At 56.5% G+C, this 18652-nt stretch overlaps 1 protein-coding gene and 1 long non-coding RNA gene across 12 annotated transcripts in view; one reads left to right on the top strand and one right to left on the bottom strand.

Annotated features, from left to right (window-relative positions):
* Positions 1-18652, top strand: part of ZMIZ1 (zinc finger MIZ-type containing 1) — a 230753-nt gene that overhangs the window by 173453 nt on the left and 38648 nt on the right. Inside the window, exon 1 of one of the 11 annotated variants that reach the window (XM_033434000.2) lies at positions 1152-12165. The exons of the other annotated variants lie outside the window; for them this stretch is intronic. Coding sequence (XP_033289891.1) covers positions 12135-12165 — 31 coding nt within the window. The 5' untranslated portion in view covers positions 1152-12134. Of the gene's footprint in view, positions 1-1151; positions 12166-18652 lie in introns of those variants that run through there. 11 annotated transcript variants of the gene reach the window in all.
* Positions 15098-16919, bottom strand: LOC117202544 (uncharacterized). Its single transcript, XR_004484967.2, has 3 exons — positions 16514-16919; positions 15920-16010; positions 15098-15532 (listed from the first exon to the last, which is right to left on the bottom strand). It is a non-coding gene; the product is annotated as an uncharacterized LOC117202544 (long non-coding RNA).

The following is an 18652-nucleotide window of genomic DNA, read 5'->3' on the forward strand; positions in this document are numbered from 1 at the left end:
GACCTCGGGCAAGTTACTGAAGCTCTGAGATGCCTCAGCCTCTGCAGAAACAGGGATGGTAATAGCAGTGACCTTGAGGTGGCTGTGAGGACCCACCAAGTCCGTGTGCCTGGCACAAGGGATGTGTTTCATAAATGTTGGTGTTATGCTGGGGTAGGAGGGACGGTCCTCCTACTGGCCTGGGGGCCCAGGACAAAGGCAGTCACTGCGCCTGGCCCTGTCCTGCCCCTTCTCCCGTGCAGGCACGCCCTTAGCCCACTCAAACCAGAGGGCAGACATGGAGCTCTGAGAGGGGGAGCATCTCCAAGGCTCTAGGATGTTCTTCCTCCTCAGACGTGGCCAAGGGCATCTGGCCCAGCAGCCTTTCTCACCGCACCACTCCAGGGACTGGGGGAGGGGTCTGGGAAGGCTCGCTGGAGCTGACCCCAGAAGGCCCTTCCCATCCTCGGGAAGATGACTCTGGACCCTCCCAGACCCTCAGGAAAGGGCATTTCGTGGCTTCCTGGTGAAATCAGCCCAGGCTCTCCACAGCTTCCCTTCTGCCTGTCTCAGGGATGGCAGAAGAATTCTGTGAATATTCTCAGAGGTTCCTGCAGAGAGAGACTTTCAGATGGTCAGTGTATCAAAGCACTGTAGAGTCGGGACACTGCCGGGAAGTCACTCGCCTCTCAGGGCCCCCACTTTCCCCATCTGAAAAATGGGTTGGTTGATTCCTGTCTCCCTTGGCGTGGGGACTAAAGTCCAGGCTGGGTCTCTGAACCCTCACAGTCCCATCTCCCGGGCACAGCTCCTGGGCAGGGAGCGCCTCCCTCGGTTGGCCTGGCGCCTTCCCCCTGAGCTTCAGCTTCCTGTCAGCAGCTCTGCGAACGCACCTGGAGCGCTCTGCCTCTTTGGGCGATTATGTGGGGAGGGAGAACACCCCGGCCCGGTGGCCTTACCTTACACTCCCCACCGAGGGTCCTGACTTCAGGGTACTAAGTAAACAGGTCAGATGTTGGCTCTGAGGTCACGGGTGGGAGCAGGGAGTAAAACTTCTCTGATGTTTCTAGAGCGCTTCGGGGTCCAGGAAAGTGCTTCCACCTGTGTGGTACCATCTCTTCCCGGGGGGTGGGGGATACAGTCGCTGCCAACGTTGGGCAGCCAGGGGGGCTGAGGGCGGGCGGGTCGTCAGGGTGGCCTTGAGGCTCCAGCCCTGGCCTTCCACCCTCAGAGTGTGTCTTTGGTGCCCGCCAGAGACCCTCCTCTCCATTTCCCTGGCAGTGCCTGAGGCGGTGTGGGGTCCAGACCATAGGATCCGGGGCTTGGTTAGGGGCTCCTGAGATGATACTGTGACCCTAAAAGGCGATCCACCTGCTGATCACCCAGCATGCCCTGTGTGGACGTGCAGGCCTGCACACGTGCACACACAAGCTCCTGGCCCTCTGAGGTCCCTCTCCATTTAGACAACTTCATTGTAGCTTAAATTCTCATTTTAGCCAACTTTGTTTTTAATGTTGAACAACTATCACTTGTTTGTATATACTTCAGAAGCAAAGTCCCCAGGGGAGAAGCAGTCTGTTTTCCTAAGCTGAATCCTGGAAGCCCAATTAGGAGTGATCGTTCCACTTCTAAGGTTTTCCAGAGGCTGCCTGGCATGCCCTGCTGAGCCCCTAATTAGGCAGCCAGGGCGCCCCAGTTCAGGGCCCAGCCCGGCTGGGGGTAGCCTGTTTGAGGGCCGGGCCGGGGCAAGTTCAGGGCCTGAACCCAGGGATGGGGAATGGTCCTCTCCTCCATTCAAGGAGGGCCAGGCTTACTGCCCTCCATTCCAGGGCCCTGGCTGTCTTTGAGGACAGCATGCAGGGAGCAACAGCAGAGTCGAGGCACCCTGGGTTTGAGGGAAGCCATCTCATCGGGTCTGGGTGGCCTTCATGCCCACACGGATGCTGGTGGGAAGGCTGCCGAGTGCTGTTCTTGCACTAGTCACTGGGAGACCACCTGTGACAGGGCCCAGCCTGCCTGTCACCCGTTCACTGGTGATTCACCTAGCTGATTAGAGAGCCCGGTCTGTGGGCCACCACGGTCCTGCATCACAGTCTATGTGACACTCAGTACCATGGGGCCCAGGAGAAGAGGGTCCAGCCGGGTGGGCCCAGGAAAGGCTCCCCTGGAGAGGGGAGGCTGAACCGTGAAATACAGAGGGCGGTTCAGACAGGTAGAGAAAAGGGGCATCGAGCCTGGAGGCTTTAGAAACCAAACACTTAGTATTTTAGGCCGTAGTCGTGATTTTCAGTATGTTGCCTGATCTCTTTTGCTGGGGAGGAAGAGCGTGTAGGAGAAAATAAACATATGCCTGCAGCCTAGGGGTTAGCTGGAGCTGCACACACAGCTGGTGCCTGCTCGCTCCCTGTGAGGCCTTGGCCTCCAGCCTGGGCTGGCTCGGCCCTGGGGTGCCATGGAGTGCCCGTGGCTGCCCTGGGAGGCGCTGTCCCTCGCCCAGCTCAGGCCTGTACCCTGCAGCCTCCGGGAGGTTCCGGTTTCTGCCCGCCAGGTGGGCGGCTCCCCCCTCCCGCCCCCCACCCCCATTCTCCACAGCACACTGCTCGCAACACTGCCCTGCTTCTGCCACCTGAGCCCCCCAGGTGCCATCTGCCACCCTGTTTTCAGGCGGCAGGTAGGCGGCCTTGGGGCAGGGCGAGGAGCACGCAGGCGGATCCCAGATGGGGCAGGTAGTGCCTGGCCTGCTACCTGGCACCTGGGTTGTCCCCACCTGCCTAGGAATAGGTGAGAGCAGGTCTGGTAAAGTATGGGTGTGTCTAAGGGGTCCTCCTGTCTCTCTTGGCATCTTTGCATGTATGAGCTGTAGGGTCTGTCTGGCCCCTCTGTGTGTATCTGAACATCTGACCGTCTCTGTCTTGAGCCTGGCCATTCCCTAGGCATATCCCTGCCTGCCTCCCTGTGTCTCTACTCCTTTGTGTCTCTGCGCCTGCACCTTGCATCTCTCTCTCACTGTCTCTGCGTCCCTGCCTGTCTCTCTCAGATCCGAGCTGGTGAGGGTCCCTTTGCCATCAGAGCCACCTCCCCCCACGTTGGGTTGCTCTGCTTAATTTCATTTTCCCGGGGCTCCAACTCACAGAAATAAATCCTCCCTCCCCACCCCTGCACTTTTTTGATTTAACAAGCCTGCTGCAAAACAATAGTGATTTCCGCATTGATCATAAACAGAAGTGATTACCATACAATTACAGCCTGAACCATCAGCCTCCATGCAATCACTGAGCCGCATTGTAAATAGGAAGACAATTGCCTGCAGAATTACCCCCAAATTGGTTTAAGTGGCAACAAAAGAGTGTTGGCATTTTGGCATTTGGGGGAGGGGGAGGGGGAGTGCTGGTGGTCCTGGCAGCAGAGGGTCCCCACTGCTGTCTTCCTTGCCTTTGTAGAGGTGACCTGCGAGGGCGAGCTTTCCCCCACCTCATTCTTTTTGCTTCAGTTACTGCTCCTTGCCCATCTTGGCACCGTTTGTTATAAACTCATTTATACTAATGTGCGAGTGTCTAAGCATGCCTTTGACTGGGAGAGTGGAGACGGGTGAGTCTGGGGGGACGGGATATTCCGGGGAGGCCTCCTCAGCTCCCCTGATTTCCCCTCTCCCCAGCGCCACCTCATCTCTGCCTCTTCCAGGTCACTTCATCCCGCTAGGCTCTTCTGGCCTGGCTCCCACCCTGCGGCCTTCCCTCCCCATCTCCCAGCCTAGTGGTGGTCTCCTGCCAGGAGGCTCCTGCTTTCTGTCCAGGGCAGCCTACTCCCTCCTACAGCTGCAGCGTGTCCCCTGCATCCTCCGCAGCCTCCCAGGCCAGCTGGAGCCCCTGTGCCTGGCCTCATGAGCCAGGGCAGCCCATTCCTGGGAGTCTGCCAGCCACCCCTGCAGCAAGTTCCAGGAGGGGCTCGCAAAGCATGCCTCCGCTGACCTGGGCCCGCCCCTTTCCAGCCGCTGGTTTCATGAGAAGTCCTCTGCCAGCAGGCCGTCTCTTGAATGTCTGGAGCCTGGACTCCTGAGCGCCAGCCGTTTCTGCAGGGGGCTTGTCTTTGCTTGGGAGGTGATTTCTCTCCAGGGTCAGGCTGCTCTGAAGTTACCGGGAAAGCCTGCCCACTGGCACACTTAGATTCTATCAGATTTGTGCAAATCCAGGTTAGAAGTGCTTCTGCATGTTCATCTGATCCTCGCAGAAGGATTAGCGCGTGCTGGTGGTTTTATTCTCGTTTTTGACGGAGGCGTGATGCAGCTGGCGCCGGGTCACACAGCCCACCGGTGAGGGGTGAGGTCTCGGCCCCTACTGGAGTGCTTGTTTCTAGGCGCCATCTCTCCAGCGTTCTCAGACCTACAGGATGCAGGCTGGTTGTGGTGGGGTGGGTCTCACCTGGTCTCTGACCTGCTCTGAGAGCTCGGACAATACCAGTGATTTGAACAGGTCCCAGTGAGTGACACTTGCGGGTGCCGAGTTCTGCTCACACGTTCATTAGTGCCTCTCATCCCCACTACAGCCCTGTAAGGGATGGTCAGGCCCCCACTGAGAGCACTTGACTCACTCAGAGCTCAGGGTCCTGGTACGGAAGCTAGTTTGAGGCATGTCTGCTAGCCTTCCAGCCTGTGCTACCCGTCATCCTGTAACGCAGAAGGCAGCCGGGGTTCCCCGGGCTCTCTCACTGGTCCAGGTATCACCGAGGCTCCCTGTCTGGTTGCTCCCTGCCAAAGTCTCGGGACGGGGCCCCATCTAGAGTTGGTATATTTAGAACCCAAAGTTCTGTCGGCTGCCCCAGCTCTGTCCTGTGCTGGGAGGGACCTCAGTGCTGCCCTGGGCTTGGCCTGAAGGGCTGGGGTGAGTTGGGCAGGGGTTGGGGCGACTCTGAGTTGCCCCTGTGTGCCTGGCACCCACCTCTTCCATGCTGACATTGAGAGGAAACCAGTCCAGAGAAGAAGCTGGTCAACATGGCATCCACACACCGTGGTGGTCCCCGCCTGCCCAGCCAACCTGCCCTCACGTGCCCCGTCCCTGAGCCTTTGCTCCTGCTGCATGTCTCCTGGGTAGCCAGGTGTCCGGTGGAAGGAAGGGGAGTTCAAAGGCACAAAGACCTGCACTCAAGCTCTGTGTCTGCCACGTCGTGCTTTGTGCCATCCTTACCTCTGAGTTCTGCTTCTTTTTCTTTATAACGGGACTGTGCCCGCCCTGCTGGACGACTGAACAGTAGAGGTGAGCATGTTATCAGATAACAGCTGCTGTCATCCTTGGCCTTAGAATCCCGCCCTCCCTCCGAGAAGGAGGGGGCCCACCCTTCAGTGAGCATTCGTCATGTGCAGAGCTTTGCGCTGGGCATTTTAAGGCTGCCTGGTTTGATCCTTCACCACAACCCTGAAAAGACAGCCACCACTGTATCTGCGATGTCCTACACAGGAGCCAGAGCCCCGTGTGGGCGGTCACACTTAGATTTAATGAAGTAACGTTAAATACAACGTAAAGCTCAGCTCCTTAGTACGGCAGCCACGTTTCAAGGGCTCGATAGCCACGTGTGGCCCTGGCCCCTGTTTTGGGCAGCGCAAAGATAGAACATCTCCATCACTGCAGGAGTTCTGTTGGACAGGCTGCCCTGTGTTATCATCCCCTCTCACGGGTGCGAAGTTGAGGACTAGATCAGTGACACGTCACACTCAGGGTGCCAGCTGGAGGAGTGGGAGCTGGCGTGCAAGCCTGGGCCCCTCAGCTGTAGGACACACTGAGCTCTCCTTTGTTGCCAGATCTCATACCTCCCCACACACCCTCCGTGGGACCCTCAAGGGCAAGGACTGTGTTTGCTCTGCATCCCAGTGCCCAGCCTAAGACCTACCCCAGGGCAAGCATTTGGGGCAGTGTTTGCCAAGAGGGCGATGGAATGAATGACCGAACAGACACTGCCTGCTGAAACTTGGGGGCACACTTCATTCCCCTCCTCCAGGAGGATGCGCAGAGTCAACTGCTGAGGAGTGATGGATGGCCCCTCTCCCGAGATAAATGTGGCAGTCAAGGTAATCGGATTGTGTGTGACAGTCTCATTTGTAGGCGAGGGTAGGAAGCGCCCAGCCATGCCTCGCCCCAGCCGCCCATATTAGTTTAATCAAATGCCTAGTATCTAAATGACTGGGCCTCAGTGATAGATGATGTGAGCTTTGCTAAATGCTGTTGCCCTGTCAAACCCAGCTTCTCAAGGCCCTGCCTGGCTCCTGGGAGCTCTCATTTGTTTTTTCTTACCTGGTTATCTCTGAGTGGGGCAAGGAAGGGGGGCTCTTGCGTCTGTCTTAAATCTCTTGTTTTTCATGGAGGAGGAGGAAGAGGCCGGAGCTGGGGGAGGAGTGAGATGGAGTCACCTTCCGCCTCTTCTGAGAAGCCTTCCTGGGTGGCTGCAGACAGTCTAGGGGAGCCTGACTCCCCAGAGCCCCTGAGCTTGGGCCTCACCATGCACCGTGTGCCTTCTGTTTCGTACAGACTCTCCCCTCCCCTGTGCTAGCTAGCCTTTTCACTCTCTTCAAGGGGTATACCAGAAGTTTTTCCCTTTTATGTTGGAAAATTCTCAACTTTCCCCTTATGGTTAGTGGTTGTTGTGTCCTCTTTGAGAATATTCCCCAATCCCAAGGTCATGGAGGTATTCACCTATATCATCTTCCAGACAATGTATTATTTTGCTTTTTTTTTTTTTTTTTGGTCTGTGGTGTGAGGTAGGGATCGAGTTTCCGGTCTGCTCATTGTGAGCTCTGAGCTCCTGCTGTGTGCCCCAGACCAGGCTGGGTCCTCCGGAGAAACAGGAGGTAGAAAAGGCACAGTTCTGTGTTCTAGGAATGACGATCAGTTTGAGCTTAAACTTGTGCTCTTAAAAAGGAGGCTGAGCCCAGCATGTATAACACGCCGCGCTTTGTGTCAGGGTGGGGTCTGCCCATACCAGCCATGCCCAGGGCTTCTGGTAACATTGAGTGTCACCTGTGTGTCAGATACTGTGCTAGGCACCGGGGATGTGGCGGTGATTGCAGTCCATGGAAACCCCTGCACTGGAAAGAGCTTTTGCTCTTTGCCCAGGACCACACCGTGGGGCATCAGATGAGAAATGACATGAAAAGTAGAAGGTAGTAAGTGCCGCAGAGGAGGGTCACGGAGGGAGCCAGGTGGCGGGGATGGTACTGCCATCTGCAAACTGGAAAGGTCAGGGAAGCCCTCACTGAGTAAGCCAGTGAGGGCCGAACCACGTGGATATCCAGGGCAAGAAACTTCCAGACAGATGTTGCAGACTCTGATACATGTAAATGGTGGAATAACTCTGGAAGGAAAACCAAAGCCGCTAGCCTGATTCCCCTGGCGGGAGGAACTAAGATACGAGACTGGGGAGGGGAGACTGCATTTTTCAGAACATACCTTTTTTCTTCTTTTGTATATTTTTAATCACATACACACCTTACTTCTTCAAAAATTACCATTGAAAAGTAAAGCAGGGAGGGTGGGGAAATGTTACAGTGAGGCGGAACCATCAGATGTACTAGCAAAACTGTGGCTTTGGAGGCCAGCAAATGTGGGTCCTGATCCCTCTTCTGGCCTCTGTCTGAAATGTTAGCTTTCTAAGGAGGCTATTTGTGCATTACTTAGGTAAATAAAAAGTCATTTTATTAATTAAAAATCAGTAGATCCCACTCTGTTGATTGTTTTGGCTGGTTGTTGTTGGGCGGGTTCCTTAACCTCTCTGAGCACCCGTTTCCTCCTGGAAAATGGGGGTAGTGATCCTGACATCACAGGATTGTCAGGAAAATGAACAGAGAAAAAGAGTGTGTTGAGTTTCTGCCCGGCCTGGAGTTGACCTTCCCGAGGGCATGTCCTTGGATGACCTGGCCCTCTGCAGGGCAGAGGCAGAGAATCTATCCCTGTCCTCAAGTTCTCCAACGGCTTGGGACCCCAGGAAGGCCCAGGCTTTGCATTCCAGCTGCCTCAGAGGCAGATGGATTTGCTCTGGACCCCCAGGCTGATGGCCATCCAAGACCCTGTGGCCTGCTGCCCCTTCACAGCCCCCTCAGGATCCAGCCTGCCCAACTGGTGTCTGCTCGGCTGGGACCAGCTGGTCTTCACCAGCTGGTCATCTGGCTCTGACACCCTCCCTGCCCCAGTGTCTCCTCCTCTCTGGGCGCTGTGTTAATTTTTTCATGGCTTCCCTCAGAGGCAGAAGGCGGAGAGCTGTTTCCTGCAGGGAGAGAGCAGGCGCTGGGGGCGGGAGGAGGGAGGGAGGGAGAGCTGAGTGGTGATTAAACACTGCAGAGGCCTAAACAAATGACGGCTCCCTCCCCCAGCTGCTCTGGGAGAGAAACATGGAGCCAGAGCCGGCCTGAACTGCAGATGGCCCAGGCTGCTGTCTGCCCCCGCCTGCCTACTTGGAGCTGCCCTGGGGCTGCTTCCTAAGAGCCGCAGTGGTGCTGAGCCCTGCAGGAGCCAGCTCAGTCCTTAGGGCCACTGTGAGGCAAGCCCCGAGGCAGAGAGGGTTCAGGGCCACACCGCTAATGCACTAGGGAGTGGTGGAGCGGAGACGGTTAGGCAGGGCCAGTAGTAGTTACTTCTTAGAGTGCCAGCCTGAATGAGACGGCGCATGCGAAGTGCCCAGAACGGCACCTGGCCTGAATCAAGTTCTTGGTCCGCAGGAGCCACTGTCAAGGTTGCCCCTGTTACACCTTTAGAACAGCTGGGTGAGATAGGTTGCCATGCGGGTGAAGAAACTGAGGTGCACACACCTACCAGGGTGTTGCCCGGGACCACACAGTCCACACAGCGGATTAAACCCAGGCTCGCCCACTTCTGACTCCCTGCCCAGAGTTCCTTCTCGTGGACCAACGGCGGGAAGAGAGTCAAACCTCCAGAGCCTTGAACACAAAGAACGGAGAAGTCAGCAGCGGAGTGAGAGGCCATCTGCCAGGCCCACGGCCCTCCTGGCCGGAGAGCTTGCGTGAAGGGGCGAGGGAGGAATGGTGCCCTCCCACTGTTCATGCAGAAAATGGCAACTGAGCTCACCCCTCAGTCTAGAGCAGTGGTTCCCAAAGTGGGGTTCCCCGGCCCAGCAGCAGCAGCATCACCCGGGAACTGGTTAGAAGTGCAAATTCTTCAGCTCCACCCCAGACCCACTGAATCAGAAACTCCACCGGGAGTGAGACCCAGCACTCTGGGTTTGAACAAGCCTTCCAGTTGCTTCTGATGCACAGGCAAGATCGAGAACCCCTGGCCTAGAAACCCAAGTACTTCTGTCCTGCTCCGGGGCCTCGCTGTCCAGGCCACAGTCACCCAGACATCACCCAGGTGTGCTACACTCTGAGTAACAGGTGCAGCCAGGAAGCAGTAGATGTAAATGGAATTCGTATAAATAATTCTTATTTTCATTGCAACAAGGCAGCTGGATATTGAAAGAAACCTCACAGAGAATCATTTCATCACATAAAGGAGCTTCTGCAAAGAGAAAACTCCTCTCTCGATTCCTGCCCCCTCCCCCCTAAGTGTTCTATAAATTCAGTCTCTATGTCAGGTTTTCTTCGAATGGTGTCTACCTATACATAACTAAAACGAGGAGCCAGCCTGCTAAAAGCATTGCAGATAGTCTCCACAATACATCAGGGACCCCTGCAGTTTAGAAGGAGAGCCCAGTGGGCAGATGGAGGCCGGTTTGGTGCTTTGGGCAGCTGGGTCATCCACTGCCAACCCCTGCTGGGCACCTGGAGGGGTCGTGCCAGCCAGGCACGGGTGGTTTCCAGGGCTCCGTCGAACATCCACACTCAGGGGTTCTCAGAAAAGGAGTGGAGTGACCGATTAGGAAGCCAAGACATAGACTCCTGAAATGCGCAGCTCTCAGCTGCCCTTGCTAGATAGGCGGATAAGAGAGAAAACCCTGCAACACAGTTCTGGATGGGGAACCCGCCAGAAGGTTGTCATCCCCCACAATGCGGGGTCTGGAAGCAGCATCTGAACCTGCCACCAAGTGCTGCCCATGGGGCCAGGTCACGTGCCCCTGAGCTGATTTCCAGAGTGACTGTAGGTGGAGCGGAACTTTGCCTCCGCCTCTAAACCACCTGCCCAGTGCTCAGGCCTCACCCTCACAAGCCCAGAGTCAGGGGCAGGCATCACTGACTGCACTTCTTGTGCCGGGAACCTGAGATCCTTGGAGGTTACCAGGTCACTCAGCCAGGGGAAGCCGGGAAGGAGTGGGAGGGTTGGGGTCCAAATGGTTAGAGGCAGGAGAGCTGGGGGTCTGGTCAGCAGGTTTCTCCTGAACCTGCTCTTTCTCCAAGAACAGTGAGTGCCCTGAACCCCATTTGCAGTAATAAGGGTCACCAGGAAAGTGCTGCTTACCCCAAATCTCTCTCCTGCCCCCATCACCACAGCACACATCCCCTTAGCCACTCTTAAGGGCTGGTAGGTTTTCCAGGTGGTTCCTTCATAGAAAGAAAGCTGCCCTGGGATCAGTCCGCACCTCCCTAAGGCTCTGACCCTGGCTTTATGAGTCCAGGCTGGGTGCAAGGAAACTGCCGTTTGAGGGTCCTGGGGTCTGTCACTGGCTCCTGGCTCCCACGGGAAGAGTCAAGATCCTGAGATTGAACGTGGGGGCCGGAACGGATGGAGGGAGTGCTCAGCAAGGCCTCTCAGCTCTCAGACTCAGCCCTCTGGCCCTCCACAAAGGTGGGTGGTTGTGTGTTTGGTCTCGGGGGTCTGCTTGACCCTGGGAAGGGCCTGGCCTCACACCGACCACTCCTTCTTATACTGGGAGTGGGAGGACACAGCCAAACTGTGAGTACCCAGCTGGCAAGCCTCAGAAAAGTGAAGTACCCAGGGAAGAAATTGATTCCCGTAATCCCTCCTTACCCCTCGGGCTCCCTGAGACGGAGCAACAGGCAGTAGTGTTTAACCCGCGGGAGAAACTGGCCACGGAGGAGAGAACAGGCTGCCCAGGTGACCTGCTGGAACGCGGGGCGTGAGCTCTGCAGGCAGGCAGACGGTGTGGCTCCCGTCTTGTCTTGCAGATGCACTGGGAGTGTCACGCCAGGGCCGGTGGCTTGGGGAGACCATCCTCGCCAGCCTGGGCCTCTGGGTCTCCTCTGTCCTGCTCAGGTGCTGCCTCGGAGCAAGAAGGAGGTGGGGAGACTATTGGCTCTAGGCACGCACTGCCCCCCAACCCCCATGGATATTCTCATCCATCCTTGGGTAGCCAAAGAGGTCAGTCCTGTTGGAACCCGTGTCCTTCTGACATATGGGGTGCAGGTGCACGGAGGCCTCCTGGCCTCGATCTGTTGTGGGCGTGGCTCGGGGCCCCTCCCCTCTCCAGCTATTAACGCTATTAATGCTTTGCTATTAATGCTGCATAATTTCCCGCTGAGATGGTCTAGAGCCCCACGCTCACCCCACCACCAGCAAATGTCCCAAGTAAGATGGGAAGATCCCGCCTTGGTCCTGGCCTGCCACAGACTCAGGTGTGTCCTGAGCCAGGTTACCTAGCTTCTCTGTGCTCGCCCCTTATCTTTAAGATGGGGGTTGTGACTTCCCCACCACCAGGTGGCTAATGAGAGTCCAGGGGGCAAGGGGTGTGTGAGCCGGCCCCCCATGGGGGTGCAGTACACAGTGGCAGCTCCCTGCCAGCTGGTCTCTGCAGACAGCAATGCTTTGGCCAGTGCCCCTATCCAGGCCCATCCCTCAGGCTGGCAGGTCTGAGGGGCACCCCCAAGAAGAAAGGAGCATTCTTTTTCTGATGAAAACACCCCCTTGAGCTTGTTTCGGGTGTATTTTCAGTTGAATCCGAGTTAGCCAGGAAGGCCCAGAGGGTGGTGTGACCTGGACAAGGAATTTTCCAGGCTGGGATTTTCCTAAAGTCCACGGACAGGCTCAACCCGTCTGACATCTCTTGGGTCGCTCCGCAGGGTTGAGGGACGGCCAAACTGGTTTGGGGATCAGCCCTGCCAGCAGCAGCTCTGAGATCCCCCAGAGTTCACTTCCTAGGGTGAGTTCACAAGCTTGGAGACGTCCAGCTCCTGCCAACCCCACCAGCCCTGGGGGACAGGTGTGGGAACACTGGTGGAGCATGCCAGAGGTCCTCTCCTGCCGGCCCAGACCATAGGACCGCAGATGGCAGGGTCTGCCCAGCACAGAGAAGCAGGTAGGGCTGGGCGGGGCAGGCCGTGGGCCTCCCTGTGAATCCTGGGACCAGGCACCACTCATCTGGTGGTCACCCTGCCCATGGGACTTGTGTGTGGATGAGGGGGGCAGGCAGAGATGGAGAGGAACAGGGTCACTCGGCCAAAGGGCCAGCAGTGGATCCTTCCTTGTTTTGACTTTCTTACCCACGGTGATGGGACGTGACAGAGCAGGCAGCAAAGTGTGGGAACGATCTAGAAAAGCCAGAAGGAGCTGAAACTCAGGACAGCGTGCTGCTGCTTCTGCTGGTGCTGGAGCAATGATACGGCTGTTTTGCAGGAGAGCGAGATTTTCCCCCAAGGAAAACATCTTTGGTTTTATGTTCCAGGGGTCAGCTGTCAGGGCCACCAAAGTCCAACCTACAACCCCCCAGGGAATGACATTTCCCGTAACCAGGGGGAAGTTCTAACCCTTCAGCTGCCCAAGCTGCTGAGGCTGCAGAGTCCTTCCTGCCCATCTGCCCACCTACTGGGCCCTGTCACACCTGCGTCTTGCGCACACCGGCTCTTGGACCTCAGCAGATCCACTTGCTGCTCTGGGCTCAAGGCCTTAGTAAATAGGGTCCTTGGGCAAGGTGAGAGCTCTGGAATCCCTTCTGTCTATAGCCCACCCTGGGGGAGGTGGAGGGTCTAGGATGAGCAGCTCATCCCACCCACGGCACCTGCAGGATTGAGAAGGGGTTGAGGCTGGCTCCAGCCTCGAGAGACATGAGCTCGCTGTGAGGCCAGGGCCGAGTCATGGGGCAACAGACTTCAGAAAGCACAAGCGCTCACCCCGCTTTTACACAGGGTCCAGAGAGGGAAGGAAGTTACCTGAGGTCACACAGGAAGTTGGTAGCAGGCCAGGGACGATGCACTGGGGTGGTGCTGATTCACGGGAGTAGGAGGTGGGTAGGAGGCGCGCGGCCATCTCCCGGGGATGCGTCTGCTCCCAGGTGACATCCTGACTGGGGATGAAAGGGAAACCATCCCAGACCAGCAGTGGGGCTGCTGTCCTGCGATGTGACTGTGCTTGAATCACCTCCTCTTGGGCCTCCATTTCTGCTTCGTAACACGTGGACAGCCTCACCCTTGGCCAGCTCCTCGCTGGGGCTGGCGAGGCTGCAGTGAGGCAGAGGGCACCAGATGGCTGGGAAAACGAAAAGCCTGTCCGTGTGCCCCCCATGATCCCATTAGGTCCTCCCATCCGTAGTGGGGTGCTGTCACCCCATTTCGCAGATACATACGTAGCCCCAGGCTGCCCGCTGGGTCAGTGGCCACGTAGAACAGATGTCTGATTTCCTGAGGCCGGACAGCCACTGCCCCTGGCCCAAGGGATCTGAGTCGCTGCCCCTGGCCCTGACCCTTTGTGGTCATGCGCGTCCTGTGCCATCTCCTTGGAGGAGATGGTCCAAGAGAACCGGCAGGGAGGGGCCCCTTGCTCTGTTTCTGGGGCACCCAGCGCTGGTGGGCACAGAGGAGGATGGGCAGATAACAGTTCCGTGGACAGCTCTGTTCTCAGGGGTCATGGATCACAGCAGGAATCCTGACCTTGGCTCCTGTCCCACCTCCTGCTGGACACACAGGTGCATGGGGACTGAGGAGGGGCCGAAGGTCTTCCCGCCACCCAGGCACTCCAGAGGCAAGAGTCTGCCCAGGCTGGCCGCCTGCACTGTGTGGCCTCAGAGCTGAGTCAGAGTGAACAGCTACTGGGGCTCAGTTTCGTGGGGTCTCGGGTCTGCCCAATACAGAGTGTCTGGCAGAAAAAAACATTGGGTATGGGCACCACTGGGTGCTTGGAAGCAACACTGCGCACCCAGAGAGCACCCGGTGTGAAGGAGGTGGTGTAAGCCTGGGCCCAAGACGTGTAAGCGTTTTTTGTGATCCTCTTGGACACGGGTGAAAGAAATTGTATTTTATTTGAGTAGCAGTATGTAGACGGGGAGACAGAGAAACCTCCTAATAACAGAAACGACAGTTTTTTCTTATCGTTCTTCCTGTATGCTCGGCATCATACTAGCATTTTACGTGTATTAGCTTGTTTAATCCTCATGATGGCTTAGGAGGTAGGTAATATTTATTATCCCCATTTTACCAAAGGCAAAACCAGAGCACAGAGAGGTTAACTAACTTACCCAAGGTCACACAGCTGCTAAGTGGCTGAGCTGGGGCTTGAACCCAGGCAGCCTGGCTGGAGTCTGTGCTCTTGGCCACTCTGCCTTCTAGAAGCAGAAGGTAGTCAACATTTCACAGCTTCTGAGTTTCCAGCTGAGACTCTGGCACAAGACTTGCCATCTCTCATGTGGTTTAAAGCTCAGGCCCTTCCTTCATCTTAGGGCTCTTCACGCCAGGCCTGTGAAGAGAGGTTCCTCTTACTGTCTCCCCACTTTACAGATGAGATGGAGAGACCAGCCCAGGCCTGTGTCATCTCGGCAACCCCCTTCTCCCTCCCCTTTTGGGCCCTCACCATTCCTCCTTTTCTCTGCTAGATCTGTAGAGTAGAACCCTGGTCTCCAGGCACAGGCAGGAGTCTTCACTGTTTCTGACCACCACCCCCCCCCAACAAGCTTCCTTGGTTAGTGGTCCCAGGCAGGACCCCGTGTTTTAGGAGATGAAAGAGGAAGGTCAGAAGATAGGAGGGTGTAGCCTGGGCCTGGGGGGGGGGGCGGGAGGAGGAGCAACAGCAGCATCCCCGGGGAGCCCTGGGTGAGGTGCTCTGGGGTCATCGGTGTGATTGACGCATCAATAGGAACACCAGTGCCAACCCGTGAGTAGAGAAGAGCCAGGGCTGCAGGTGGCCTTCCAAGTTATATGAATGGATGTTGTTTCTGTGAACTGCTTGTTACCTTTCATTCCCCAGTTTGGACTGAGTGGCCCACTGATGGGCGTGCATGTCACAAAACAGGTGTCACTTGACTTGGTTGTAGATTTTATTTGATGACAGCCCCAGCCTGGACCCATGGGGATAGGATGCCATTCAGGGCTGATGGTCTTGGGGCCGGGTCCCCACCCCTGAGGAGTGGGGAGCTGCTGGCAGGTTTAAAAGCCACAGGGTGCCCAGGCTATTACCCTGATCAACTGGGTCTCAGATGCAGCGTGCCCGGTGTCTGTCCATCTCTCCTGTCTTCTGCACATTGGGTTATGTAGCTGCAATTCCATCTGTTAGTTGTGTGTTGGCTGCATAGCCTGTGCTGGGCGCCAGGGTTGCAGAAGTGAACCCCTCGAATCCCGTCGTGGCCCTCGGGGTTCACGCTCTCTCTGTAGAACCCCCAGCTTGCCCCAGGATAGCGCATCTCTCACGCATTTCAGCATCCTTTGAGCATCTACCGTCTCCCAGGCCCTGTGCAGCCTCTGGGGACACAGATTGGAAAGAGGTGAACAGGATACATTTGTGGAAAAATTCCTCTGGCCGCCTTATAGAGGGCAGGTTGGCAGGAGGCGGGATTGGAGACTGAGATAGATGATAGGACGTGCTTGTCATAATTCAGGAGAGAAAGGACAAAGCTGCAGAAGGTGATAGGAGCAGGCAAGAAGCAGAGGGGACAGACTGCAAAGATAATCGGGCTGCAGTGACCCATGGGTGGGGCGGGGGGCAGTGCCCATCTTCTGGAGGTGGCTTGAGGTGGTCCTGGGGATTTGAGTGGATATGGGAACAGGAACTCAGATGTGCCAGGGAGGAAAGGAGGGGAAAGGGGGAGGAGCCCGGCGTGGAAGACTGGTTCTTCTGCCTTGACTCACCAGGCAAGGCCCGTACCAGGCTTCCCTGCTGGGAAAGGGGACCACCAAGCTTCTGCTGCCACTTCAGAGGGTCTTGTGTGGATAGAGTAAGCTGATGGTATGAAAGCATTTGAAAATGTGTCATTAGTATATTTCATTGACCAGTGAACCCCGTTGGCATGTTCCCAGGGGCTTTTTCTGCCTCCCTCTGACTTCCTTTCCGCCATCTCCCCCAGAAGCGTGGTTTCAGGGCCCGCCGCCTGGCAGGCATACCTCCTGAGCCCCCCTGGGTCCTGCCCCATCCCTGGGTCTCAGAAGCCCTCATCCCTTCCTCCCTCCCTCCCTCTTCACACACACACTGTCTCACCCACACACACTCCCACACTCAGAGCTCCTCTGTTCTCCAGCAGCCTTTTAGCTGCTGAGATGCCCTTGATACTTAATACGCCTTTGTTTCATTTGTTTCATTTTGCGTGTAGCTTCCCCGGGCTGCAGCACATTTGGTAATTCTCCTGCCTGGCCCTTACACCCAGGTCTCTGTACCCTCTTCCCCAGACTGCCTTTCATCCTCCCTGCACCCGATGCCCCCATCCCTTCCCGATTCCCAGACCTTACCGGGAGTGAGTATCCAGGCCTCTCACTGTCTGAATATCCGTATGCTCACCTCCATAGGAAACAAATCCTGCTTTTTTTTTTTTTTTTTTTTTTTTTGTGGCCACATGGCTGCCTCTGGTTTCTGGCTCCTTCTTAAGCCCAAGTCCTGCCTGGCAAGGGGCAGTTTTTTGCATATGCCCAGGCGAGCTTGTCTGCCCCTTTGATGCTCCGACTCCCAGACTCCAGCCTCTGCCACCCCTCCACCCACAAGTGGCTCATTGTCTGCCGATTACTCTGCTGGTTTGGAGGACGCAGCTCCACCCTCCCTCCCTGGAGCCCAGGCAATTCCCAGAGGCAGCCGTGCAGCCTCTTCCGTCTGCCGCCTCTCTCAAGTAAGGCTAGCAGCCCCATACTGGTTCATCTGATCAGCCCAGCCTGAGTATCCCTTCTGCCAGGAGCTGCAGGTAGAGGCACATGCAGGGCCTGTCACTGTTTTCAGGGAGGGCACATCTGGGACAAGCCAGGACTAAGATGCCCCAGGGCTCTACTCCAGACCTTCCTTCATTTCTACATCTGGTTTCCTTTTACTTGTCCCTAAAGGACACTGGGGTGACCGCCAGCTGTAGGGGCAGAAGCCAGGGAGATCTTGGGGAGCAAATGTCGGGAACTTGGCTCTCCCCTGGTGCCCTCCCTCAGACCTGCGTCCTGTGCCCCTCCTGCTTCTCAGACCCCATGCTCATTACCATTTCTCTTCCAGAGAAGTCCGTGCCGCCTTACCATAACACCCTCTGGTGCAGGGGCCCCTAGATATGTCTACTGGATCCCGTTAATAGGAGGTACCCCCCTTTGTCTCACACACACCACTATTTTATGTCCGACTAGGAAAGAAAAACCTACCACCAGTCACACCATGGTATGGCACCGACTGTAAGACACATGCTGCTGGCAGGTGACTTAGTTGTTTAAGTCCATGGAACCCTGGTGTCCCTTGCAGCTTCCTGGATAAACTGCAAAGGCAAGTGCAGGTAGTGGGAGCATGAGAGGTCAAACTGTCGTGTCTTCTCCCTGGCTGGAATCCCCTCTCCCTTCCACGGACCCCTCAGGGCTGCTACTGTGTGGTCAGAAGTGGGCAGAGACACCAAAGCCCATCCTGTCGGTCACTTATCTACCAACCGAGGTCAAAAATACTAATCGTCATTGTATCAGTAGCAAACATACATAGAGCACCTACTCTGTGCCTGACGCTGGTCCTGTGCTTTGTGGTGGTAACGCAGCACATCCTTACAGCTGCTCTGTGACGTGGGGAGTAGAATTACCACCCCCCCCAGTTTAGAGGTGAGGAAACTGAGGCGTCACATGGGTGGTAGAGACTGAGCTGGGATGCGTTGTGGAGTCCGTGCCTCACCAGCTCTTCGGGTGCTTTGTGAGTGCAGAGGTGGGTGTACGATGGAGGGGTTACTTTTCTGGGGCTGCTGTGAGTTACAAGGTCCTTTGGGCCTCCGCCCACCCTCCCTCCCTTTTGGCTTCTGCTTGGATGCCCATGCGGTCGACTGGCAGCACCAATTTACAGCTCACGTCCACTCTCTGAGGCAGGCAAGCCCCTGTTAAGCCCATTTCACAGATGGGGAGACTGAGCTCCAAGTAGTGAAGCAGCCTGTGTGAAATCTCCCAGCTAAAGAGCGTCAGGGCACAACTCAAGCTCAGTCCGTGGAACTCCAGAGCCAGGGCGCTTAGTCCCCATGTCCCACAGCCTGCTCACCACTGTCCCACAGGCCCCTCTCCTCCCCTCTCCTGGGGTGGTGTAGACACTGGTGCCGCCTCATCAGAGAGGCATGCTTGGCTCAGCCGTGTACAGACAGAGCAGATGCACACCCAGACACCTACCCTGCCAGGCTGTCTTTCTGTCCTTGCATAATCCTCTACCTGCCTCTGTCTGTCAGTTCTCCTGGGCCTCTGACTTTTTGGCTGCAAATCCCCATGTGTTATCATTAACCGATGTTTGCCTCAGAACAGCTTGTGTTGGTTTGCGCCATGATGAGAGCCTGCCCTGCGTCCGTCCGCCATGCGTCTGCCCACGTGGCCTCTGTGCCAGCTGGCCACTCGGGCCAAGGGGGTGACAGGTGGTGCCTCCCTTGCTCCCTGTCCTTTCCCTCTTGGTTG

Source organism: Orcinus orca, chromosome 14, assembly GCF_937001465.1.
Source record: "Orcinus orca chromosome 14, mOrcOrc1.1, whole genome shotgun sequence".
NCBI classification, from domain to species: domain Eukaryota; kingdom Metazoa; phylum Chordata; class Mammalia; order Artiodactyla; family Delphinidae; genus Orcinus; species Orcinus orca.